The sequence below is a fragment of the Coturnix japonica genome, chromosome 1 (genome assembly GCF_001577835.2).
Source record: "Coturnix japonica isolate 7356 chromosome 1, Coturnix japonica 2.1, whole genome shotgun sequence".
NCBI lineage: Eukaryota > Metazoa > Chordata > Aves > Galliformes > Phasianidae > Coturnix > Coturnix japonica.
Genome location: NC_029516.1, coordinates 13,685,598 through 13,713,246, shown reverse-complemented (window position 1 = coordinate 13,713,246; position 27,649 = coordinate 13,685,598). Strand labels below are relative to the sequence as shown.

At 40.8% G+C, this 27,649-nt stretch overlaps 1 protein-coding gene across 1 annotated transcript in view; it reads right to left on the bottom strand.

Annotated features, from left to right (window-relative positions):
• ABCD2 (ATP binding cassette subfamily D member 2) overlaps window positions 1-27,506 on the bottom strand; it is a 39,621-nt gene extending 12,115 nt beyond the window's left edge. Inside the window, exons 1-6 of the mRNA XM_015851579.2 lie at window positions 26,384-27,506; window positions 24,842-25,022; window positions 21,323-21,444; window positions 18,687-18,855; window positions 15,761-15,855; window positions 14,300-14,445 (exon numbers count right to left, since the gene is read on the bottom strand). Coding sequence (XP_015707065.1) covers window positions 14,300-14,445; window positions 15,761-15,855; window positions 18,687-18,855; window positions 21,323-21,444; window positions 24,842-25,022; window positions 26,384-27,292 — 1,622 coding nt within the window. The 5' untranslated portion in view covers window positions 27,293-27,506. The remainder of the gene's footprint in view (window positions 1-14,299; window positions 14,446-15,760; window positions 15,856-18,686; window positions 18,856-21,322; window positions 21,445-24,841; window positions 25,023-26,383) is intronic.
• Between the last annotated feature and the right edge of the window lie 143 nt (window positions 27,507-27,649).

Genomic DNA, 27,649 nt, shown 5'->3' with positions numbered 1-27,649 from the left:
CTACTTTCACCACCAGCTGGGGGAAGGTGGGAACAGCAGAGGATTGAACTGCTCACAAACATCTGATCATCTCCCTGCTATGGGTAGGATGGAGCAAAACCAGAGTCACGGCTCAGCACTGCTGCTCCTTTTTGTTCAACAGGAGCAGTGAATGATTTACCTTAATGGGGATGCTGCAAAACCTTAACTCTAAACATTATGTAATTTCATAAAGCAATGATAAATCATCTTTCCACAGAGCTCCTAAAAAACAAACAAACAAACAAAAAACAGTCTGCAAAGTTCTTTGCTTATTGTGTATGTAGAAATCACTTCACTCGTGCCAGACTGCTGCCATCTCTGGGACAGAAGACTGCAACTCCATCTAGGCTCAAAAAAACTTAGCTGAGGATGTGCATAAGACTATGTAATTTAGGTGAAGCTGCAGGTGAGAGCAAGAAGAGTTACCTGTCATACAATTTGTCTGGGGATTAATACCATACTCTTCTGAAGTATGATTCTATAATCACAAACAGCTCTGAGATTTAACCTACAGCAAAAGCAGGAAGGCAATGCTCAAAAACACCACATGAGGCCTCCTGTTCCCATGCTGAGTCACCAGCAGCACTTCCTGGTACAACTGGATTTTCCTTGTGGTCTCCTATCTGAACACACCGGTTAATACCAAGCTCACCTCTTCCCACCTAGTCTTCAAAAAGAAACAAAAAGTTCAGCCTGCAATAGAATAATGTAATACTTCAATTACTAACTAACAGAAAAATGGTTTGAGGTTATGGGTCTGTCCCAGGACATGGGAGAGCAAGTTCTGCTTCCTCCTTCTGAGATGGAGCCACTCATGTCCCTGAGGGTGCCCGGCATAAAGTCTAGGGCTCCAGCTCTTATCAAAACAGAGAGCCTCCCCCCCATGTGGTTGATTTACTGCATTTATTTTAGGGTGGGGATGGATTTACTCCTGGAGTTGTCTTTGTCCCTTGGTGGGGGGCAATGCATGGACAGTGAACTTAGCCGACTTCTTAAGGGCCAAAGCTAGATGTAGCTAGGTTTCTCTCACAGTAAGCCGTGCTTACCTCCACATAACCTGGGTTACTGAAGACAATAACCTCTACATCTACCATGTGTGCCACATAGACAAACACACTAAAGCCTGTTAAATATCAGAGGTTTTTGCAACTGAGTTTACGTGTGTCTGATAGCTAGACATTAGGTAGCAAGTAGTCTGAGAAGCTGGATACAGCAAGTATAAAAGCTTGTCTTTGCTGGCTGGCTCTTTGTTAAAAGATGGCTTTCATTACATTTTTAGGAGTTCAAACAACAAAACCAGTCTTTTTGTCCTGAAGTTACACTCTAATTTAACTGGTCATAATTGATTTCTTATGAAGTTTTTGCTTTCAGACAGAGTGTCTGGGCGTCTGGCTGGAAGAAAGCAACTTCTGTGCTGTGTGGGTCATGTCTCTGACAGTAATAGCTCTGCAATTATTGTCATTCCTTCCCTGCTTTCTGACAAGAGAGTTGGTTTTAGAGAGTATTAAAGATCAGTAATTATTTTTTTAGAAAGCTTTGATATCAAACACCCAGAATGCTAAGCAAACATACAGATTCTTGCCTAGTTTTCTGGAATTTAAAGGCATTTATTGGTAGAGGCATTTTCAGCTCCTACAAACCAATACTTTTAGGCTAAGTTTGATGTTTTTATTGTATCACCAGTTTCTGTCTGGCACACTTAGTGCTTCACTCTGTAGAGCTGTAACCTCATCTTGGCTACGAACAAGCTGTCATCCCCAAGGTTTAGGACTTCTCCCTTGCAGCACAGGCTTTAAAGAAAGATGATACCAACAAACGCTGCAACCTGAAGCCTGTGGTGTGGACAGTTCCCCAGTGCCCTGTTGATGCATTACACTGTATACAACATGGGCAAAACATTAGAGAAATCACTTGGGAGGAAGGGCAAGTGTTGCACTAGATACCATCTCTTTACTGCTGATAGCTTTGGTGGAGGGAAACAGGGGGCAGGTGGTACAAAACAGATTGGAGTACATGCCAGGCACTTGTCTTCCTGAAACATGGGATGACTAACATGTAGATGTTAGGCAACACCAATTCAAAGGGATGGTAGATTAATGTTGCACACTGAAAACAGGCAGTATTAATATCTGTTAATTCATTGATGTCTTAGAAAAACAGAGGGCTTCACTTTGTGTACCGAGTTAAGGAAAATGTCTTGCTTTGATGCCAAGAAATTTCTTTTCCAAATTTTGAACAAGCCAAATCCTTTTGTAATACTTACAAATACTTCCTGAATGCATTCAATGTTTTTTTTTTTTTTCATCTTCTAAGCACATAAATTGTGCTAACAGAACCAATTACTTGTTCTGACATTCAGTACATTCTAAAGTATTATATCAACTAATCAAAACCGCTCAGAGAGGTTGTGGATGCCCCATCCCTGGAGGCATTCAAGGCCAGGCTGGATGTGGCTCTGGGCAGCCTGGTCTGGTGGTTGGTAACCCTGCCCAAGGCAGCACAGTTGAATCTAGATGATGTTTGAAGTCTTTTTCGACCTAGGCCATTCTGTGACTCTATGAATATGCACTTTGAGAGTCTCTAAAGCAATCTGAATGGGTCAGAGTCCTAATTATAAGCACTCTGAAATAAACAGGGGACTGAAAATACATCTTAATTAAGTGGTTGGTGTCAGAAGTTAAGGGAGATTAGCGCAGGGAACTGCTTCCAGGTAGGTCCAGGTCCAGTCCGCAGGGCTCATTGTCTTCCTTGGCATAGACTGTGATTAACACTTCATCCATGGGAGCTGAAGTCTAAAAATATGAGGCCTGTGATTCCGAAACCCAGCTCCATGCCTCCAAATCAGGATTTGGCTTGTCATTTGCTGTCCAAGTATGTTTGCATTTACTACACTACTACTCCCTCAGCCAAAGTTACATAAGAAAAGACTAATTCTCTAGAAAAGGAGGTGTAACACAACTATAAACTTTTGACCAACCAATCTTTAATGTTTCTGTTTCTGGCTGACAAGGTGTGCATTTAATATAACCAAGAAAAAGAGACAGAGGGAAATGCTACACCTGAGATTCTCCATGTCAGATAAACTGCAGGTTGGATTTTCAAATGAGACTGGGATCGTTTCCCAGTGTTAACTTTGACATCTGAAGCAAAATGTACTCCACATTTAGGACCATTTATTCAAGAAAATGACACTGAAGCCCAAGTTCCAGCCACAGAGGCACCTTCCTAGGAAACCTGAAAGATCATCATGAGCCAGTGCTTATACTAAAGAAACTCCAATCATGAAAGCATAGCTCAAACCTACAGATGTGCCCATATGCCCTCAAAATCCCCAGAAGGGATTCTGCATGGCAAGGACAATGAAAGCAACAGCTTCAAATTCAGCACAAACCACAGTGGCTACTGGGCATGCAAGATGAGGGTGTGCACACCAAGCCAGCGGTCAGCAAACCTCTCCTTAGAAGTGGGTTCAGGCTACGTTCTCAGTTTGCAGGGATCATTTTCCCATTTTTCTAGGCTAGCATCCAGGTTAAAGGGAAGTCAAAGGGAAGGGCACTTTCTGATCTTCCTACTGAAGAAAAGAAACTGCTGCTTAGAGATAACAACTGTGTCCAAAAGGAGAGTAATGGGAAAAAGCCTAATTATATGCTACACTGGTGAGATTCCTCAGCTGGAAGGAAGGAGACTTCAATACCAATCCATGTATTATTTACACTGTTTCTCTTCAATCAGGTGCTCTCTAATGTAATACATAGGGGCCCTTCTGTAGCACTGTAAAAGCATATTGAAGGTGGTTCTAATCTTATTTAGGCGCCTGCTCTCTGGACTTGTTATAGACAAAGAAGTTAAACATTGAGCTCTCAGTCTGACACCTACATGTCAGCAGAGGCAGTTCAGACATATACTCAGAGATTCCTATGGATTAACTCTAGGTGGCTCTCTATACCTACCACATAAGTTTCCATTTCCTAAAAACCACCACCTCTTTAAATAGTGAATGTGAATTAACTTCCTTGATGGTTTGTATCCACTACTTTCTCTCCCACAGGTGATAACACTAAAGACTGAAAGCAGTGAGAATAAATAATACAATATCCCCCAAAGTTCAAAAAAGCAACAGCATCAGTTTATTGGGCTGTATCTAGTTCAAGGGATTTTAGGGCCAGCTATGGTTTCAGCAACCCTTCTAAAGACATAAATAATTGATCTCTCTTTAAAATACTCTACAGTTAACTTTCCTCTCCACTCACACAGAACTACCCATGAACATCCGCTAAATATTTCAGATGGATCAGTTACCAGAGGAGAATGTAACCAGCCTATAGCCATTAACATAGTTCATGGGAAATGAAGTGCTCGGAATGAAAGGCTAATTCTCAACGCACACAGTGAGAATCAAAGACTGAAAACAATCACACTAGTCACTTCGTGGCTTCTTCTGCAAAGAAAACAGTGTATCTCCAAGAAAATAACCTGGGAGGAAATAGCAAACAGAAAGATAGGCCTTTAATTTAAAGCCTTATTCGTGCTCAGGCACCATCTCATCTCATGATTTACTTATTCATCATTACCAAATACTTACAATATAGCTATAAGTGGTCAGATGACACCTTAATCTTAAGAGATTAAAATGCCATCTCCTAAGATTAAGGTGAACAACTCTCAAAGTTATTTTCCTCTTCACTCTACTTGTATCTCGTCATTGACAGAGAGAACAAAAGAACACATGTATAATTAAAAATTAAAAAACCTAATCAATTGAAAAGAGAATATAATTAAATAGTAGGCAAATATATATGAAAATTAAAAAATAATTTAAAAAAATAAAAAACAAAGCTCAAATAATCTGTCTAAACTATGGGCAGCTATGCAGCCTGAAATAACTAAACTCCCAGCAATGAATCAAATTAACCAGCCAGCCAAATGAAAGAAGCATGTTTGCAGGCCCAGTCTTTTCCTGTCATCCTCATGATAAAAAGATCAACTGGATGGATGATCAGGAGATCAATACATTGAAGAAAGAACACAAACTTATTCTGGACACAAGTCTGGTTTCCCAGTCCTACCATGCACACCCAGCCCCAGAGATGTTTCTGGTCTTTATCACAGCAGTGTAACACAACAAGAGAGGCAGTTTCCCTCCTTGAGTTTCCCTCAGAAAAACTCCAGATTATTCATGGTTTTGCAGATCAGAAGTGATACCAAAGAGAAGAGGAAGCGCAGACGGTGAGGCAACAACGTCAGGTGCTGTTTTTGTTCTGAGTTTCTCCAGTGCTTAGCTGTATGCACCACTATTTGTTCCAAGCATTTGAACGTGGGTATGCAAGCAGTGCCAGAGCAACTCCGTGTCTCCAGTGAGACACCTGCCTACAGGTGGGAAGTCACACACTGCACTGACTTTGCTCTCTAATCCTCTGCAAAACACTTTTGCTTTACACACACCAGAACATAACGCAGCAACACACTGTATGTATGGATATATGGAATGTTCAAAACACATTGTAGCCCTTTGATAAGCATTACAGGTATGTGAACTAGCCTCACAGATGCTGCAGTAATCTTTAGCAGAAACTAAAATTGATAATTAATGTAAAACTTCAGGCAGATAAGTGTGGAAAACCTTCCCCACTTGGAAACATACGCTTCCATCTAAGCTAGGCTATTATTCTGCTTAGTTGCAGAAACCTCCCTGCTACACGCTCCCAACAAAGCTATCACGTAATGGCTCAAGAGAAATAACTTGAAAACACAGTGTCCTGAGGACTGCTCAGCTTTATTTGTAGAAAAAGCTCATCTTGCCTAGAAGTTACTCATTCAACAATAAGTTAGTCACCCTAGGTTCTCTTTGTGGTGAACTGGTGCCTCCAGAAGGTCTCGTGTCTTTGATGTTTGCCCTAGGACACAGGTAAACAGCTGCAGTGGACTGAACTTGTACAGAGGAGTTTATAACCTTTGCAACAGCTGATCTGAGTGGGCACAGTGTTTGGCCGTGCTGCACATGCAAGTTGGCCCTCAGGCCCGTGCTGCACTGCACTTATCTTGGCAGTTGCACAAATTTAGTTGGCTAATCGTAACAGACAACCCTGTAGGCAGCTCCTAGTTGGCACCAGCAATCACACCACCTGTGTGTCCTTGTCTTTATCTTGAAGTAAAGAAGCAGGTTCTCATGCCAACATCCTTCTGCTTGACAGTGAAAATGATAAACAGAATTGCTTATTTCTAAAATAGTCCTATCAGAGCTCCAGAGAACCTTAGCACAGATAGGATCACTGCAGCATGTGCTATGTAACTCTGGATTCCAAGCAACTGGAAAGACAGTGGTCACTAAGATTAAGAGACTGGAGAACCTCACGTATAAGGAAAAGCTGAGAAAGCTGGGACTAAAAATGAGAAGGGAATCTTATCAGTGAGAATCTTGGGAGTCTTATCAATATACAGCGATACCTGAGAGAGTAAAGAGGATGAAGCTCAATTGGCAATGTCTGCTACATGGATGAGAGAATCATAGAACAGCTTGGGTTAGAAGGGACCCCAAGGATCATCAAGTTTCAGCTCTTCTGCCACAGACAGGGCCACCAATGTCAAGATCTGGTACTACACCAGGTTGCCAAGTGCCCCATCCAACCTGGCCTTGAACACCTCCAGGGATGGAGCATCCACAGCCCCTCTGAGCAGCCTGTTCCAGCACCACACCACCCTCTCTGTGAAGAACTTCCCCCCGACACCCAAAATATGGATACTTCAGAGCACAGGACTCTACAATTAGAGTTTCTGACTGAGAGCTAAAGCAACAAGTAGAGGAAAGCTCTTCTTCCCAGGGCAGATGATAAAGTTGTTATTAGGGTTTTCAGCTGCCCCCTGCTCCCAAACCCAGCATCTCTTCAGTATTGTCACAGAATCATAGAATGGTTTGGGTTGGAAAACACCCTTAAGATCATCTGGTTCCAACCTCTGTATGTAGGTCTACATACAGAATAAAAGTTGAGTATGTATCAACACGTCTTGACTACTCACCCACATCCTGTTGACACTCCCAGAGCCACAGCTTGCCCCAGACAGTCCCCTAATCCGAAGGGATTGAGGGATCAAAACCCCAGTGCATACTGAAGTCCTTCACAAACATCAGACATATGTTGCATTTATGTAAATACAACCTAAATCTAAACTCCAAACACCAATGCAATAAGTTGACTAAAGCATTCAGCTTGGGATTTCTGCAACTCTTTGCCTATTAAAAAAAACTTGTAAGCTTTAATCAGCTGACTGTGACTGACTGGTACCTCACATGGCCTGAAGGGGAGTAGCTGCTAATCCATAAAGCCATTTTCCACTTATGACTACTAGCATAGGTAAAACTTGTTCACGATGAGCTATCCCTATGATCAGTCAGCACGAAGCAAATGAAACATCTTCAAATGTTACAGCTGCGAGTGAGCTTTCAGTGAAAACAGAGAGATCTCCTTGTGATCTTGCCCAGCTAAGCTTCGGCTAACCTACAGGGCAGTAAGACAAGAACTTTTCTTTGTATGTGAGGTAAGAAGGAACTCCCTTCAACCTAAATAGAGGATTTCAAATACTCCTACCCGAGTCACAGCAATATGAAATGGGAGAAGCTGTACCCTGGCCAAGGGGACAGCCTAACAGTCCTCACAGATGCAAGGTCACCCTTTCTAATCAATAGCAGAGGACTGAGTTAACCTGCCTTTATCTTAAAGACAAACAAACAAAAAACCAATCAACAAAGTAGCAGCGAATACCTTAGAGCAAACCTGTATCAAGAGAGCATGCATAACTGAAACGCATTATCATATGTTCTATGTTAACACCATCTATCATAGATACTTTACTCATCTGCCATGTAAGTGGTGAACTTTGGAAATAAGCATATTTAAAAGGAGTGCCATGAACTCCATAACAGTAAGTGTCACACAGATGCTGAGTGCAAAGGAATAGATATCTCTATAACATGAACTAATGGCAAAGTACTGAAGAAGTAAGGCAACGTAGTGGTATAATATCAGCAAAATGCTGATAGGCAATGAAGATTGCTAGTGGTGTTGGCATATTTGGTCAGAGTACAGAGTAACTCCAACAGCTCACTAAAGTCATCATAACTAAAGACAGCTGTATGAGCTGACAAGAGACATTAGGATGTTCAAAATACATCCAACATAGCACAGAGACATTTGAGCTTATCTAAACAGGCTGGGGCAAAGGGACTTGTATAGCCATATTAGCACAGCACTATACTTGGACTATTTTCTTATCAGCAGAGCACGCACTAACAAGAATGTAATCAGTTATAGAAGAACTGTATTATTCACTATATATATGCATATTTTCATATGTAACATGGGGTACCTGGAAGAGAACACAATGATTTTGTAAGATGAAAATGTTTAGAAAGTCAGCAATTGTCTGGAAAACAACCATATTGTAAACGACAGAGGCCACTATCAACTTAATGCTTAAGATAACATGGGAACCATACTATAATCTGCCACGTTTCATATGCTTATAATGTAAAAAACAAACATCACTTTATTATTTATATCACCCAGAACTGAAACATTCTTGTTTAGTAGTCAAGGATATTTTTAGAATAGAGAAGAAAAAACACCAGACAGGAAAAGACTTGCAAAGGAACATCAAAAATAGAACAGATTTATGCAAAACCAAACCGTTCAGGAGGGCCACAAAAAATTTAGCTTGTTATACTATATATATATATATATATATATATATATATATATATATATAGTATACTATATACTATCCTAACATTAATAGAAAGACAGCAAGATACAGATATATAAATCTAAAGCTACATAAAACTGACAATAGTTGATACTAATACAACTTCGGTTGCTGCCATTTTAATGTATGACAAGCCTGGCACTGAAGGAAAAAAAATATTACAGCTCTAGCAGAATGAGCAACAGAGACAGAATACAGAACTGGACCACAGAATCATCCTAGAATCATTTAGGTTGGAAATGAATGTCAGTCAGCAAATCAATCATCGAGAAAGAGACAATAACAGCAACTAATGTTTTGGGGTATATCCTATGCTGAGGAGGCTGAAGAGTCATGGTAAAAGGCTATGGAACCAACAAGGGCTGCGTGTTACGTGCCTCAATGCAAATAAGACAGTATTTTTTATCAGTATCCCTGTGGTGACTGCAGCTTTCACTGCAGCTTTACAGTGCAGAGACAATGAAGTATATTCCAGTGCTGTTGTCAAGGTAACCTGCGAGTATGTAGGTGTAAAATTCTGCTGGCATTTACCATCAAAGAGGAAATAAGAAGAGAGCCAATCTACGCAGAATCTGAGTTTCCTTAAAAGTGAATTAGCTGAGACTTCTAGTTGAGAGCAAGAGTATGCTCACTAATTCCATTGAAACCTCCCTCCTGCTCTGAAGGCAAATAGCTGGAACAGGGCACAACCTGGGGAAATAAGACCAATTTTAGATACACTGTTGATGTGCTACTAAAGGATTGGTTGCTTTTTTAACTCTTTAAGCACTACCAAGCATATGTGCATTTCTTAAGTATGTTTAATTTCAAACAATGCTTCTGAATTCTGATTTGAGTTATGATTCCTTCCCAACTAGAACATCCACCAGCACTCCTCTTCTCCCACATGCTACCTTCCTGACCATTTATTAAGAAAGTAGTTCAAAGAGGTGATTAACATAAATTAATTTGACTTTGAGAAGGAAGAAAAGGTTGCAATACCACAAACACTTGAACATTATGAACAGAGGTGAAAAAATAATCTTTTCAGGAGAATATTTTCTTATTTACAAGTTACCATGTTTTACATCAATATCCATATGCAGATCAGGTTCTTTTCCATGTGACCTGAAGAAGCAAAGAAGGCTGAGGCACAATTACATTCAGCCACAGGCACAAGAAGAAACTCTTACCAGGCTCTCCAGTAATTGTATTGATTCACAGAGTGCCACCTCCAGTGCCCTTAAGACAACAATCAAACGTAACAACGCTACTCTAATTCTAATAGACACCCATCAATTTGAGAGACTTTTGCTCTGCCCTAGTTTTCACTTATCCAACAAACCAAAGTATGATGTAGATGGAACACAGGTGATACTGTCTTACCTCTTCACCTGGAACCTAAGTTTTCTCTAAAGTTACACTGCAATGTGTAAGTGATGAAATGGAGGCATGGCACAATATTTCCCAGTCTGAAGTGTTAGAATTATTTCTAATAACAAACAGAAAGCAATCCTGACCAAGCAGCAATTTGTACAGAGTTGATTAAATGGTTGCACCAGTGTGAATTTCCAAAATAAGCAGCGGTAATTTCAGGACTTTGGAAACATTTACAAACCACTAAAGAAATTCTAAATGTATTTTAGAGCCAGGAAGGGACAAAAAAAACCCAACAACTAAATGTGTTTAGGCCATCTATAAATGAGCTTTTATAAATCACTTTGAGGCGGAACAAAGGCAGCAAAAAACACAAGGACCACACGAAGCAATCCACATCTGATCCAGGAATGTGTAAACTTCAGTCTGAAACTGGATCTCCTTTAAGTCATTCTTAGTATTTCTGCTAGCGCAGTGGTTTGCAGAAGCCATGTGAGACTTCTGCATCACCTTGAAGAATGGTACCCCTTCCCTCCCTCTGGCCTGGAGCACAATCTAGGTGCACAATTCCCAGATATTTCAACAAACTCCACCTGTTTGGAAAGAGGGTGGAACCAGACCGTGCCCTTCTTACACAGCTCCTTGACAAACCTCTCTTCAGATGCTTATAGACTCTTTAAGCCCAGACAGCAAATGCATGAGGACAACAAAGGAGCTCAGAATTCTTAAAGGCATCCTAATAAACCTGAAGGCTGTCCTATACCAACACCTTCACTGCACTCAGTCACGCTGACCCACAAATGCCTAAAAGATTTGCACCTGGGGTGGTGCAAAACATCTTCTCTGAAAGAGTGGTGAGGCATTGGCACAGGCTGCCCAAGGAGGTGGTGGTGGAGTCCTGGGGATGTTCAAGAAATGTGGAGACGTGGCGCTCAGTGACATGATTTAGTGAGCACGGTGGTGATGGGTCAGTAGTTGGACTATGTGATCTTAGCTGTCTTTTCCAACCTTAATGATTCTATGATCCAAATACAAAGCATTTAAAAGTGATGGGGCATGCTTTTGACCCTAGCCCCCCTGCACCTACAGGCAGCATGCATGCTAATTGGGATACATAGTTAATAGAAAACCATGAAGTAAGATGTATCTATTGATTTTGCTTGTAAACAACACATGTGTGCACAGAATTACATCGATATCGTGTTGTGATCTGTGAAGGTGTGCTGCGTTTATGGTATCACCACGTGGCACCCAATCTTGCGCAAAACTGAAATTAAAAACCCTTGGCTCTGTATGTGGAATTGGATCGTTGCACACTGGGTGAAAGAACCCCAGCTGTGGGACAAAGTAGTGCAGAGCTCACGTGGAACAAAGTAGTGCAGAGCTCACGTGGAGTCAAAGCGTGGCAACATCCCTTAGATTTCCTGGAGAAAATCCAGGAGCAGCATGATGCAAACAGGCTGTCCAGAGAGGTTGTGGAGTCTCCTATGGAGATATTCAAGACCCATTTGGATGCCTACCTATGAGACCTACTGTTGGGAAGATGCTTTAGCAGGGGACTGGGCTCCATGATCTCTAGAGGTCCCTTCCAACCCCCGACCTCTAACACTGCACCCTTTCTTCTGGGGGATGCTATCAGGATGGACTGCATAGGAGTGATATGTTCAGGGCCCATTGCTAAGACGGTGTATGCCAACTTCTGGGGTCAAAGAGGATGGCAGAGATGTAAGTTGAATCCTAGTTGCTGACTGAGGTATCTGAAATGAAGAAGAGTGCTGGAGCAAACTTTTCCAGCACTGCAAAGTCCGGGGAAACAGCTAAAAACAAATAATGTTTACAGAAATCAAAACCCAGAAGATAGGACTGAGTTCCCTCAGTCAACCCCTTAGTAAATCTGCGTGAACACAATGAGAGTCTTGATTCTTCAAGACTGAAGAGGACATCAGTGGGAAGGGCTGCAGGCAAGTCAGCCTCAGATATTGCTCTGAGAAGGGACTAGAATCACACAAAGAACAGAAGTGGCTGAAACTCAAGATTTTCTGCAACAACAAACAAACAAAAAAATAAGAATAGCTTTTGTTCCATCTAAGAATGATTTTAGGAACATTTCACACAATAGGAATTCTGAAATAGTGTTCTGAAAAACATGTAATAAAGTATTTTGCTTCAGTTGCCTAAATGAAGGCCCCAGGCTGCTGAGAAAAGTGGTGGGCCAGTGTTCAGCCTGTCACACAATGGTAACGTTAGTGTTATCTATTTCTGATTTGACTACAGAGTAGATTCAGGTAAGGTCACTGAAACCAAACTGTTAACAACTGTCCGCTATTTGCAATCAGACTTCTAGAAACACTGGAAATACAGATGGAATTACCAAAACTTAACACAAAACTTGCTACAGAAGGGTTGAATATTCTCAAAAGTAAAAGCCTTGTCTATTTCAAACTGATCATCTAACATTAGCAGACACTTCAAAAGCATCGAGTTTGATTTTAGCATGCATTCATCAGTAAGGAGTAAAACTAGGACTGTAAATAATGTCCCCAATGCCTCACAGCCTTTGACTGAAGAGAATAAAAACAAGAAATCACATTTTGTAATCACCTTATATTTTTTCATCACCTACTGTACTTAATTAACGTTAGATTTTTATATACCATCTTCCCTAAGATAGTTTATAAGATGGCATATAAAAAGGATATGAAGGACATCTATAGAGAGATATCCCTTACAACTACAAACAAAGAATGGCAGGTGCCCAGAAATCACCAACTTAGAACACAGTGGTAGCCTTCTCACACAAATACACAATGAAAGAGGCCATGAAGTATCTTTCTACACAGACTTTACTTCTCCTTAACCATGATTTATGTATGCCAGTATATCTCAAAGAGGAGACATTTGTGCAGGCATAAACATGGAACAACAGCAACAACAACAAAAAAAGAATTGAACTGCAAAACACCTGATTTCTCATAAAACTAGAATGTAATTCTTGTAGAAGTGTTCATGAAAGTTAGTATTTCATGAAGACACTAACAAAACAATCTATGGGTTTAAAGCTAGTATGAGGCATTGTTAAAAGAAAAGACACAAAATAATGGCGCTGAAGTAGAAACCTAGTCCACTTCACCTTCCAACTTCATGTCTCTCACAATCAAGTCCTCCTGATTTCCTGCTAGGAAGACTTTGTGTAGGTACATAAAAACATGCACATAATTTACTTCTGTCATAGCACTCCCAAATCAAATCTCCTGTCTAGGCAGTAGCATTCAAATAATGCAATTCTTTCCAGGAGAACATAGAACAGTACATGCCATGTACTTCAATTTCAAGATTTTCTCCATGTAGAACTTTTATGACAGTGGCTGGCAATAAATTATACATAAATCTGAAAACATGATAGATAATTTTTCTATGTTACCTTCATTAGCAGTAAGGAAGATCTGTTCATCAGTTACTATTTTCCATTCAGCTGAATAGCTTGTACCTTTTAAACAAGACTACAGACTGTACCATCAATATTTGTTTTGCCCATGGGAAGAAATGAACTACAGAAAGCAATCAAAGATTCTCAGTGTTTGATTTTGCTTCCACAAAACAACCCATTTAGAAGTCTCCAAGGAGACATTTTAGGATCAGCTGCATTAAATTATATTCAGATAGTCCAACAAGTCAGAACACAAATGAAGAATAAAACAGCCATGTTTCCTTTAGTGAAATGAGCACCTGTTATTTTAAAAAAAGGCAATTTGCAGCTATTATTTGACTAGATTCTTGTTTTGAAGCGTAAGAGCTGAAGATTTACATTTATTTTGAACAATTCAAAATCTGGAAACCCAAATATTCTCACTGGTTTTGATCTAGAGCTTTAAAGTGAAATCAGAATATACTAGATCTATTTCAAACTGTTTTAGATTCTAGTCTGTTGCTATGATCACAATCAACCAGAACTCCTTAGCTATCAGGGGAGTGCAGTCACCATAAGATGAGCGCATCGGCAATCCAGTTCCAGTGACTGAAGATTTGCATCAGCAACAACAAGGAATCAACAACAACAGCTGAGGTGGTGCTTAGCCTCTTGCAACTAGGCTCTAAGATATCTAAGATTGAAAATAAGAGGAGCTGGGTCAAAACTGACATAACCAGAAAGACAGGTATCACATACCTTTGTGGTATATAAAACATGTGCTGTGGAGGGGGTTTGTAGAGGACTCCTTCATACACAGGCCACAAACCGCTTAAAATTCTGAAAAGTGAACTCTTTCCACACCCATTGGGACCAGTGATTAAAAGATTCATGCCCTCTTCAACCTACAGTGATAATGAAAATGAAAAGATGTTACTGCGCAGCGCTCTAAGGCCCCTAGGAGTTATGCAAGCATTTATATCAAATTATTAACCCTTTTCATTAATTGCCTGTATGTATTTTTTAATGTAATCATTCTGGAAACAGTAGAATTAAATATAAAAATGAAAATCGTTTCTATAAAGTCTGAGTATTTCTGTAAGTGATGCTAATTATATCATAACAGCAATCCATCACAGTCAGAATCAATTATTCTAATGCAGATTAGGTCCAAAGTTGTTAATGGCACAAAGAGCAGCACTATGCCATCAGTAATACTAATTTAAGCTATGTGAGCCAGATCAAGTGATTTGGAAAATATAACTACCAGCGTTATTTTGGGTGCAATACATTCAGTTTCATTCATTTAAATAGGACTCTGTGTATGTATGAGTGTACATTCATGCACAATCACAACATCAATATTTTATATAAACACATTGATTGTTACACTATAATTGCATTACATAATGTCTTCATTGAGCCAAATAAATAAATATAACTGTCCCTTTGGTTGTAAATCTGTGATTTCACAAACCTGAAATTCCTACAGTGGAGCCATTGGAAGCTTTGCTGTAACTAGGACCCTGCACTGCTAGCTCAACTACTCCAGTTCCATAAGAGGCGATAAGAGAAAAACTCTGCTTTAGCTACACTGAAGAGCCTGCTGCAGTTATTCACATTGCTGTTCCAGTTATTTCAACTATTTTTAAAAATAATACCATCTACATTGGAACATAAGATCAGGATATAAATGGGACACATTCAGTAAAGGACAGAGAGCAGTTTCAAGTGTAGTTACAACAGTCTTTTCAAAACTCATTTCTTTTGGGTTTTTTTTAAGTGAAGACTCCATTATTGTAGTGTAAAGGACTGTGAACCACACTGTCAACTGTTAGTACTGCTCTTCATGGATGTCAGGTAAGACTAACTACAGACTCAGCTTTTTCACAGTTGCTGTGAACTCAGACTTTTAAAAGGAGCCCATGTGAGTCAAGCATCCTGATTTTATTGATGCTACCTAACATGGATGTGGACTCCCATGTATGCCTTTTAAAATCCTAGGTCTAATTTTTCATGTGTCAGCAGCACTACAAATGCTCTCGTCTTGTTCTTTGAGCACTACACAAGTCTGCCTCTACAAAGCTACTATGCCTACCTTTCTGGACTTTCCCTTTTATCCATATGCTCCGCCAAGTACTTAACATAAGGTACATGAATTCTGTGCTGTTTATGTTAATGTGATGGCAACAATCAGAAGATTCTTGCATATCATCTTACTTTGAAGTTTAGTCTGGAAACCACCACATCGCCATTCGGGGTAATAATAGGAACATTGTCACAAATTATTCCATGTTCAACATCAATGACTTTTCCTAAAAAGAAAACAAACCAAAAAAGCAACACTTAATGTTTTTGAAACCCCTCATTAAGCAGTGATACCCAACAGCCTCTGTGCACAGCTGGGAAGCTTAAGTTAGTGAGTTTCAAAGACTGTTTTATGCTCCCCAGGTTCCTCAAGTGAAAAATTTGGATAATAAATCTTAGCTGGCCAGAATTACGCTATCAGTATTAGCCAAGAGTGTGTAATGAATCCTGTTTCAACATAAATAAAATAGACAATACGCATCATAAGTATATAATGCACTATGAAGACACGCTTATTCACACCCTGCCAGTATGCACTAGATGTTGTTTTAAGTAGGTGGTCGTTATCCATCAGCAAAAAAGTTCAAGGACACAGGAAGTCTGGTTCACCTTCACTTGGAGACTTCACTAGAAAATGGAATCTCCTTTTGTTACCAGCTGTGAAACCGTAAGCTCAGCTCAGCCTTCTCCATCAATGAGAGCAAAGGAGAAAATATTCAATGGTTTACTTCAATCTGTTTTTAAAGACACAGATACTGTCAAGGTCTGTAAGAAGTACTAATGGAAATATTTCACTCCAGTAACTATATTTACTATTTGGATTTGTGGCAATTTTAAATACACAATGTCCATCAGACATTTCATTATATGTAACACAAGGACTTGGAAACTAATTCTTCAGTGAATAATTAAACAAACAAACACACGCTACCTTCTCAGTTGCTTGCTGATACACTTTTCCAGCAAAACCTAAATAACCAGGTTTGTAGACAAGTACCAGAAATTACCATTACAGACAAGAAGCGAAGAAAAAGGATTTCCCTTTGTATCAGAAAACTGCATATTCTAAAACTTAGATTAACCTGAACAAAGGAAAATGAAGCTACAGAGAAGTTAAGCTTATTATGGTAGGATCTGGTTGTGTTTCCTTCAGCTAAGGTCTCATGTCTCCTATTAGGAGGCTCTTTGTTCAGTTGCTTCCAACTTTGCAAAAAAAAAATTCTCTTTTATTTATCAATCTAAGTGATATTTTTTCCCAACATAAGTTTCATCTAAAAATGAAATCAAAATAATAAGCTAAGTATTAAGTAAACTTAATTCCCATTCCCTAAAGTCAGGGTGCTAAACAACCACAGCGTGCTTTGAAACCTTGTAATCAGAAATTCAACTTGACAGTATTTCTGTACAGATGTATACAATCATATTCTAACTTGAAAATTCTGAATTATTAGATATCTTGTATGTATAGCAATATAATTGTCTGTTACAAATATTCTAATACTTTCCATATTTTCACAGTGTTCTTATTGACGACGGTGAACACAAGGCAAAGCACATTCTTCAGGTACATAAGTTTGTACTGGACAATTTAAAAGAAGTCTGTTTTGAAAAAGAAGCTGAATATTAAGAGTTTTCTAACAATGGAAGCGTACATGCATGTGAGCACGTGTACTTTTATCCACATATAAATCCACTTTGTGGGGATTTCTGAAGTACCAAGACTGAAAGAAAGGAAGAAAGCCAGCAAACAATGGCTCTTGTCAAAAAGAAGTCCAGAGCCTGTGGCCTAGATTCATCTGGCCTCAATTCTGCTTAAGTCCTTGTGCCTAGCGTTCCGTACTGGCTAGCTGCCTCTGGGAGCCTGCAACCACTGCATACCAATTGCTAGCCACTGCAACGTGGGGGGAATTCAGGCTAGGCGAGATGTACCACTTTGATGGAATCAAAGCTGAAAGACTGAAAGACTGCAGAGAAAAATGGAGCAGAGTATTGCTTTACTAGACAAAAAGGGAACACAAACAGCATTCTTTCACAGCTGAATGAATTACCTTTTGTTTTTAAAATATGGAGTTATCTAAAGTGGCCCCAAGATTACTTTGCTGCTTCAAATAACAAACTTTTCTCTTGTACATGACAAAGTGTAACAGCTGTACAACATCCAATGCCAGCCAAATACTGCCAAGACCTACAAGATTAAGTTTCCACAGCTATCCACTGCACTGCATCACACTGTTTCGAAGAGCCTTCTCAGCAGACAATTGAGAAATTTGTGTAGAAGGGTAACGCTGTTGAAAGCGTCAGAAAAAGTATTTCATAAAGAGCTCCCTGATGCCTTCCACTCTAATGAGATTTAAGTTTTCTGAAACCGGAGGGTGAGAATGAGGTTCTCCAAGACCAAAAGGGAGATGGTGTATAATGGAGTGTAAGAAGAAATAGATGAACACAGGAAATGCTTTGTGAAGGGTGCAGACAGAGGCATAAGGTAAGGACAGGAGGAAGAAGCTGCGTATTCATCAGGTTATTTGGGAGAGGGGGCAGAGAAAGTTGTCCGCCCATTTCCAGATGAGTATCCACACTACAAGATGAAAAAATGAGCAAAAACTGAGAGTAACTGAACACAAATTATTTTTGTAAAAAATGACTGAACCAATTTCTCTTTCTCCCCTACCCTGAGCAAAATAATGATCTTTGAAGATGAAAAGGTTAAAGTCTCCATTTTCTGTGGGGAAAAAAAAAGGACAAAAAGTAGGCGTTGTCCATGCAGTGATAATAATACCATCACCACAAACACCACTAAAAACAGTACAGGCTGAAATACCCTTTTCACTGTAAGCTTTCACAGAAAACACTTGTGCAATCTCTGTGGAAATGTTTTAGAAAAGCACTGCACAAGCACAGGGTTACAAAACAGAAAGATAAAACAGAAGGCAACGTGATCTCTGGGGCACCAAAACTGAGAGAATGATTTGTTGTAGAAACAAATCCTGTTCATCTCCTGCCCTCTGCACCAGCCGGGCATTCCCCCAGGAGAAAGATATAAAAAACGTGACTTAATTACCTTTGATTTCTAAGGGTCCATTGACATGTGATTCTGTTTTATCTTCATTCTTACTGTTGCTTTCAGAGCCTTGAATAACAGCAGTTCTCTTGTAGATGCCTCTCTTCACCTCATCGAAGACAGAAAACATGTTGTAGACACGGGCTGTGTATCCTGCTAATTCAGTAACCTGTGAAACAACAAATGCCTGTTGTCAGTTATGCTTCTCAGATTCTGTACGTGAAATGCTTGGCCAAAGATTCGTGAAAAACATTCCCAGCTATTCTAAGTACTTCTCAGTTATTACTCTGTAAAGATCAGTGATGCATCTTTTGTCACCTATCAGTTCTTCCTCCTTTGAGATTCTGTCCTAACCAAATGCCTCCCACAGCTTGTAACAGCCAACAGACACAGACAGTTTGAGGAAGACAGATGCCAGCCAATGTAATTTACTATTGCTCCAGTAAATAAGGAGGTTGCAGGGACTGCTCTTTTACATTGATCAGTACAATCTTTAACCTAGGGAGAATTCCTACTAGATTGATCAAAATAGCCTATCATACAAGAGAAAAAACAAATTTCTGTGTTTTCCAGGAAAATTAAGGCTGTCAGCAGTTAGAAAAATAGACACCCGTAATTATGTGATTATTTCTTAGTGTTCTCCAAACCTCCAGTGAGAAAGATGGTGTAAAATGGGTAGAACCAGGGTATGTGCTAATGACAAATACAGCACAGAAAAGAAATAATTGTCCTATCACGTGCATGCTGGAGTACCAGAGCCAAATCTGAGACCCTGGATTGCAGATGGGAATTTTTAAAGTAGTGAAGTCTCTTATAGGGCTTTGTGGTGCTTTTTATCCTTTTATCTCAGGTACCACCTGGTAAAAACAGGAAGAACAGAGATCTCTGCTCCAAAAGATTTCTTATTCACAGGCACTGACATCACCAAGAACTCCTAATGAACTACCTCCATCTGCTGGCAGCAAAGAATTAAACCTGAGCATCTTATTATGTATGAATTATGAGATGTTCTTAAAATGGAAGATTTTTATAGTAAACACAAAGTCATTGCTCCACTGGAAATTAACAATTCCACAACATCCCAAAAAAACTCAGTTTGAAGAGAACAACCAGCCAATGTTTCAATTCCACCAACAAGCAGTGATGCTTGATGGAGAAAATCCTGCGCACAATGAAGTTTCCACACCACAATCCCACAAACTTGCTTCCTCATAACACTAAGTGTTAATCATCAAAACTATTGACCCGCAAACAAAAGATGAGCCAATCTTATCTGCAAGCTGAACAATGATGACTGGAAAATGGGCACTTGGGTGGATTGGGCAGGCAAGAACTGGAGCCTCACTACCACTTGAAGTGGATTGAAGCACGCTGTCATATTGGAAGCTGCCCAAATCACAAAGCAGGAATGATAAACTGGTTAAAATACTGCAGTATGTCCTCAAGGAACGTGTAAATTTAAGATAGAAGCCTAATGAGCTGATTCTTTATCTCATACTGTCTGCATTACGATTTCACTACATAATAAATCTCATGAGTTTGTTCAGCTGTTACTACTACACTGTGGGAACCTGTTTTTCCAAAGAATAAATGCACAAGTCCCCACACAGATCATATAAATGACTTAAATATGGAAAATAAAGTAGAATAACATCAGTGCATAATAGGTTATCTGGCAGTCCCTCTAGAGCAGAGGTCAGGCAGGGAAACAGCCAAAGCAGCATAGGTCAAAATCACAGTCCATTAGAAGAACTCTGCGGAAAAACAACACAGACTCTGGTCTTATCAGAGACTGTTTGAAGGTGCCAAACTCCCCCTCCTCTTCCAATTTAAAAAGCTATAGCTATTAAGGCTGGATTCCAAGTAAATGAATTCATAATCTTTGATTGCAGTGCGCGCCTCCTCCCTTCGCAGTGGGAGAAGGATCCCCACCAAAGGGATAAATAAAAATTAACTCAGCAAACACAGAACCACATTCAGAAGGAAGCACTGAGAAGAGTAACAGCTTTGCCTGGATTTTCATCTGCTTAATAGTCTGTACCTAGAAAAATCCCTAGGAGAGATCAGAGAAAGACTGGAACTGGGATGATGACACCATGATCTGATCTTCCAGACAAACATCCTGCATTTCTGGGCTATTTGCATTTATATGGCAGATTTTTCCAGTTAAAATGTCTCCGCATTACGAAATTACTTACAAATCAACAGGTTCAGAACACTTCAAGTGGACAGGAAATAAGTATTCAATTCTTTTTGCATTTCATACACTTTTCAACATGAGAGTCCCAGTACACTGGTCTACTGAGAAGAGGACAACCTGAACTCAGGTTTGTGCTCCAAGCAGAAGGCGGCTCTGAACTTCTATCAGCCAGATTCTTGGAATTTCTATTGCTTTCTGATGGCACCTGAACACAGGTGTTAAAGATAATGTGTGTGTATTGCATCATACTGGCAGCTGTACACTTAGACTCTGTGGACTTAACTCTAAAGACCAAACTATCAGTTCAAAGGTTACCATGGATTTAACTGAAATAGTATTTACCTTAAAAAATAACATCTAAAAAAATTTTAAACTAGATGTAATTCCATTTTACTTTTACTTCCTTGATGTTTTGTGCATGACTGATTTACGATACCTCTTTGTATGAAGACATGATCCTCTCAATAGCATCTGCACCAGAGATCAGTAGGTTTCGAGATGTGGTAAAAGCTTCTGTTCTTTCACTAACCATTGCCTGCTTCTGGCCATCTTCTAATTCTAAAAGGTTTTTAAAAAGAGAAAACTCTGTTAAAAAATTCTACTGAAAATAATCTCTATAAATTAAATTATCATCAAAATGTAAGCTTTTAAAGAAAAATTTAACTCTATAAAAACAACATTTCAGAAAGAATTCTTGAATGTTATTAGCACAGATAACTTGATAACAAAGGGTAAAGGGGAGTGTATGAAATGTATCTTCTCATGCCAAATATCCTATTCTTTTATACTATTTGTCTACTCGGGTAATTTCATCCTAATACATAACTATCCAATTTACAATTATTCAAAACATGAAAAAGAGATGCACTAAGCACTGATCTGAAGCAGATTTTTGGCAGAGCTTTTGCATTCACATATTTGTTTTCAGCCTTACTTATTTACTTACTTATTTACAAGAGAGACATTTATCTTGATGCAAATGTAACAACATGGCAGTATTTCTATAGGAAAGCAGTAAGTTCTTCTCTTACTAAAGATGTCTTTAAATAGGATACCTCTGTCTCTCACAACAGTTTCTCTGCTCATCAGACCCCAGAAGAATGCAGCAAACAACACTCTCTCTCTTGGGAACTGCCTCACCTGCCTGACAAATCAGACTCTAGAAATCTACATGCAGTATCAAAGCCAGATCTGTCTTGTTGGCATTATTAGACACGTAGATCTAGATACTATCTATCTAAATACTATACTATCTTTTTCATTCACATTCAAAAAATGTATCCCTACGTAATTAAGTTTGAATCATTGAATTATTACATGGATCATTTGTGGAAAACTCTGCTTATATACCTCAGCTATATGTTTTTCCTGTCCTCAGATGTTTCCATAATGTAATTTTTTAATAATTTAATCAATTGTACAGTAAGCATACTGTCAACTGATAGCGTGCAATCTGGCCACCCAGGCCACAAAGAGAAATATATTTTAAGAAAAAAAAAGAAAAAAAAAGAGAAAATTAAGTCTCTTGCAAAGAAAGGAGAATTTGCAATGAAACTCCTGCACATGTGGTCCTCATTTATTTACAAAGCCACTTTCACTCCAAGAAGAGTAAACTTTGGTGTCAGCAAGAATTCAGTTAACTCACTGCTATAAACTACATAGAAGTTAGTTTCTGATTTCTCAGAGAGCCAAATGTTACTGGTCTTGTTGGGATTGTAGCTCATAAAGCCCACAGCATATAGAACTACCAAAAACAAATCATTTAGGAACTGGCCATGGTTTAACTCCACTAAAGCAGCATTTCCTCCTGGATACATTTGCATACAGCTGTTTCCAGCACCCAGGCTAGCTCATTTAGCAACAGTATGGAAATCTCTGCATATTTTAAGCATACTCCAAAAGGGGTATTTGACAAGTTAAAATTACACAGAATTTATGAGTATTTTGCTGTTTCAAAACAACACTTATGTTTAACCCATCAACTTTTTGTGGACTCACCTCCTGTTTGAAGAAGTGGAACTCAGTAACAGTGCAGACAGATTGTCCCAACTTCACCCAGTATCTAAACGTTTCCCTTTTCATTTATGTAACTGACACTCGTTCTTGTGTTATAACCAAAGATAAGAGTTCATTATGTCCACAAAACTCTGAGCCTTATTTTCAAAAATGGCTAATTCTCAGAAACTGACGAGACTTCCCCTGAGGAAGTGTATGAAATCTGCTGCCCTACACCCAAAGTCTCAGGTCTGGTCACAGAACAAGTTTTATGCACTTCCTTTATTCTGGCAGTTTGTCCTGAAGTCCAGCATCTGTTCCTTCAGATCTGAATTAAGTAGCACCTGACCTGCTGAAGCATAAGGCACCGCTTTGTCAGCTACACAAATGTTTGATCCAAGTTCAAGTCTGTTCAATTCTTTCAATGCTTGTTATACACTGGTTCTGACAGCGTCATTTGTCAGTATTAATTACATGTTTATGAAGAACCATTACAATATGCCTCAGGGCTCCATAAGTTTCATGCTCTAACATTATGTTGCTGGTACAAATATTCTGCTTTACAACGAGTTATCTCTGCATCTTCTTTTTCTACATTTCAAAAATATTTACTGAGTACTCATGAGTAACAACAACGTTATTTAGTTGAGCATACACACTATCCATCATTTGTTCCATATACTTTCACTTAAAATGGCTTAATACTTGCAAAGGGCACTCTTTTTCATTTTCTATCCATGCCATAATACCAGGGAGGTTCATACAATGTGCAATTAAATGACTTTTCTTTGACTGCATTCATTCTTATCCTAGCAGACGGACTCTTACACTGATGAATTCCACAGTCTCTACACTGATGATGGCACTCTCACACTGACGGTGACTCTCAGCACTTCTGTTGTGCTGATAACCTTCACTAGTTGCATGAGGTGAAACAACTTTTACAAACTCTTCTGTTTGGAACAGGACCTCCTGATATTTCTGAAGCCGTTAGCAGGATGCCAGCCAGGGTGCTGATATGGTGTTCCTCCTAAGCCATGTGACAACCAGCAGCTCAGGCAGCTGAACCACGTGCAGACACAACTGCGAGACTACTAAATAATGTGTGGGCAGGTCAAACTGAGCTTGTTAACTGAGCTGAGCAGCCTTGATTTGAAATGTCCTCACCAAAACCTACCTCAAAAACAACACCTTCCTATTTAAATGTACCAAATGTAAAACTCATCCTTCTGCTTACGTTGTAGCATCCATGCTTAATGAATCCTAGGGACACTGTAAAATCTTCTGTGGTTCCACCTGTGCATAAGGCGACCTGCTGAGGCAAACTGCATGACGTGTCTTCATCCCCCCTCCCTAACTAACTTCCCTTCTGCCCTCTTTTTTCTTATAGCATCTATAATAACAACAGTCTCAATTCAATTTTTGGAGAAGTTATGTCAACAGGATGTCAAGAATGATGACAACAAAGCCTGAAACACAAATTTCATTGCTCTTCTCTCAGTGAGTCAGGGGAAACAGCGGTTCCTAACAGCCAACATGTAATAGAATAACTAGCTACAATTACATTGTGGTTTACAGAACAAGGAGATAAGCTTTCTAGGAAAGCTAGCAATAAGTATTTTATAATAGTAGGAGTTGCTGCAAGAACCAGCATGCTATCCCAACAACAGTCAGTGAATGAGAACTGCAACTGTCGTTATAATCTCATAGGAGTACCCTCTAAGTCCCAAATGATAACTCTTCATCAGGTTTATGCTCTAAGCTGCATCTTCTGCACTGCTCCTCCCTCAACTGGCTTGCTATGTCTGAGTTACACATGAGACATGGATGTGGTAAAAAAAGAAACAACAACAAAAAAAGGCTGTGAACAATAAAGAAATGTGACCAACACTGAAGGAAAGGAGTCTTTTGAGGATGTAACTCTACAGAACCATATGGAAATAAATAAAATTGGTATTACCGCCATCTGCAAATCCTGTTGCAGTGATGATGGGCACGGCGACCATGACCATGCCACAGCTACTCCAGACATACTTCATCAGGAACTGCTCTATCATGATGTACCATAAGCGCTTGGATAAAATGAGATTCATTTGATCTGCCAAAGCCTTGTAGCTTTTTTGCAGTTGTTTCATTTCTACCTAGAGTTAAAAATAAACAAATAAATACATTTATACAATACAGCAAAAATATACAAACCATGCAAGATACACTCACACATGTGCATGAACTAATCAAGTATCCAGAGCTGTGGTTCCCGAGTGCCACCTCTTGTGCAGTACTTCATCCTCACAGCTCTGTATTCTCATAGCAGAAGTGCATGGCTTTATTGAAGCCAGAGGACCTGGCTCTTACATACATCGCTGTATGTTAATCCACACTGGGAAGTTTTTAGTTCTTTTAGCATCTCTAACATATACAATAACATATGAGTAGTAAATATAGCTGACACTAGCAATCAAAACAAGACTGATTCTACATCCTTCAATGAAGATGCAGCTAAAGAGTTTCACAGCAATTGAAACTCCTCAAACTGTAAAGTGTTTGGGGATCAATTATCTCTGACTTAAATCTGCAGAGCTCATCGCTGAAACGCAGTGCTTCTTGTTTTTGTGAACAGCCGAGAGGAAGAGAGAATTATCCCAAGAGGTTTAACAAGTCAAAGATAGTTCCAAGTCAGTATGACATCATGTACTCAGTTCAAGCCAGAAGTCGGGGAAACAGAAGAAACTGTTTAATTTAGCTGCACTGCAAACACTACGATAGGCAGCTCTGGAGAACAATCGCTTCTACCAAAACAAACCATCTGCATTATATAATTGTTGCTTAGACTGAAAGAGTTGGCAACACCTCAGGCTAGTTACCAGCCCTTATTTTCACTTTACGTGAAACCACTTTTTGTTTCCAAGTCATACTCAAAAGCTGTGACAGCCAAAATCCACTTCTAATAAAGATATGAAGAATTCCTTCATAAGGTGGCTTTAAAACAACCCGTTAGTTTATGTAACTGGCTGCTGAAGTACTGTACTTAAGCTATTTTAAGGCTCTGATGACTACATCTTTGCTTAGCTATGTAAAAGAGTGTCAAAGGTTGTTGTGGTCTCTGTGCTATCACTAAGTCTTCCCCTAGACTTTCTGCTGTGGCTTGCTAGTGATTCCTGCAGCATTAAAGCTGGGAGCTCACAAACAAGGAAGGGAAAAGAAAAGCCTGGAAGAGTTAAGCGGAATGTACTGGGTGGGGAAAAAAACAATAGCGACGATCGGCTTTCTAGAAAAGCACAGGGTACAGCTGCAAAACAGGAACACTGTCAGAGCACAAGGGAACTGTGCTCTGCTCCCCCCAGACACTGCCTGTGAGATTGCATTTTCCTAGGAAACGGGAAGTGCGAGCTGTAAACAGATTTAAATGTCAGAGGGACCAGAGTGCGTGCAGAGTGCGGCAGGGGAAGCACGGGTCAGCTCTGGTGCTGCAGGAGCAAGCCCAGCAGGTTTCTCTCCTTACCTTGTGCCCCCGGTAAAAGGCAATCTCTTCCACGTTGGCGATGATGCGCGAGTGCATGAAGCGCAGATAGCCCTTCTTGTGTGCCTCCTCGGCCACCAGCTTGCCAAATTTGGGTGAGCAGGCTTTGAGCACACGGGCTGTGGCGTAGACGACGAGGCCGGCCAGCAGCGTGGGCCCAATGGGGTTGGCACCCCGGGAGCGCGCAGTGCGGATCAGGGTGTAAGAGGTGAGCACCACGTCCAGGATGGGCTTGGTGAGGTTAGAGTAGAGATGTGCCACCGACTGCGAGAACATCATGATGTCCTCAGTGAGGGACTGGTCGGGGTTGGCCAGCCGCCCGTCCATGCTGATCACTCGGTAGTAGGTCTGGTTGGCGAAGTAGGTCTCGTAGGCATGATCCACCAGGCGCGTGCGGAAGGCCAGGGCCAGCTTGCACTCCAGGTACCGGATGGTGCTATTGACAAACGTGGCCGGGATGGCGATCATCAGCCATTTGATCAACTTGACGACGAAGCTCCGGGGCTCTTTTTCCACGATGCTCTTCACGATCTTCCCGTCGAGGGCCGCCACATAAATGGACAGGAAAGTCCTGGAAACCAGCGCGACCGAGTGGAGGCACAACAAGCCCAGCTCGGCGCTGACCAGCTTGGGGAAGAACAGTCTGCGCAGCTCCAGCAGCTGTTTCAAGAACTCGGCGTTGACGGCCGGCGATGCTCTGCTCCGCCCGCCGCCCTGCGCCGCCCCCCGGCCCGGCTCAGCGCGGCATCCCGCCCGCCTCAGCCTCCTCCGTAGGACGGGGTACAGCACCTTCAGCCCGTATGCGGCGGCCAGCAGGCAGGCAGCGCGCTTGGCGGCTCCCGAGCGGCTCCATTGCAGCCTGCGGGCCGCCGCATGCAGCATGTGGCTCATCCTAGCGGCGGCGTCTCATGCCCGGCAGTCAGGCCGACCCCGCGGGCTCCTGGCCGCACTGCCGGGCCGGGCAGATGCCGAGTGAGCGCTGCCTCCCCCCGGGGTGACGGTTTCCTTCCCGGCCCGGCGCGTTGCACAACGCAGCCCGGCGCCGCGCAGCCCGCCCCGCAACACGCCATTGGCTGCGCCGCAAGGGGCGGCACCTCCGGCGACCCGGCCGCTCCGATCCACTCGTCGGCCGCGGGCCGGGCCCCGGGGAAATAGCGAAAGGTCCGCGGGTGTTTGGAGCTCAGTCCGTTCCTGCCCGCGGCAGCTCGGCACAACGCGCCGTACCCCGCGGCCGCTCGGCTCTACCGG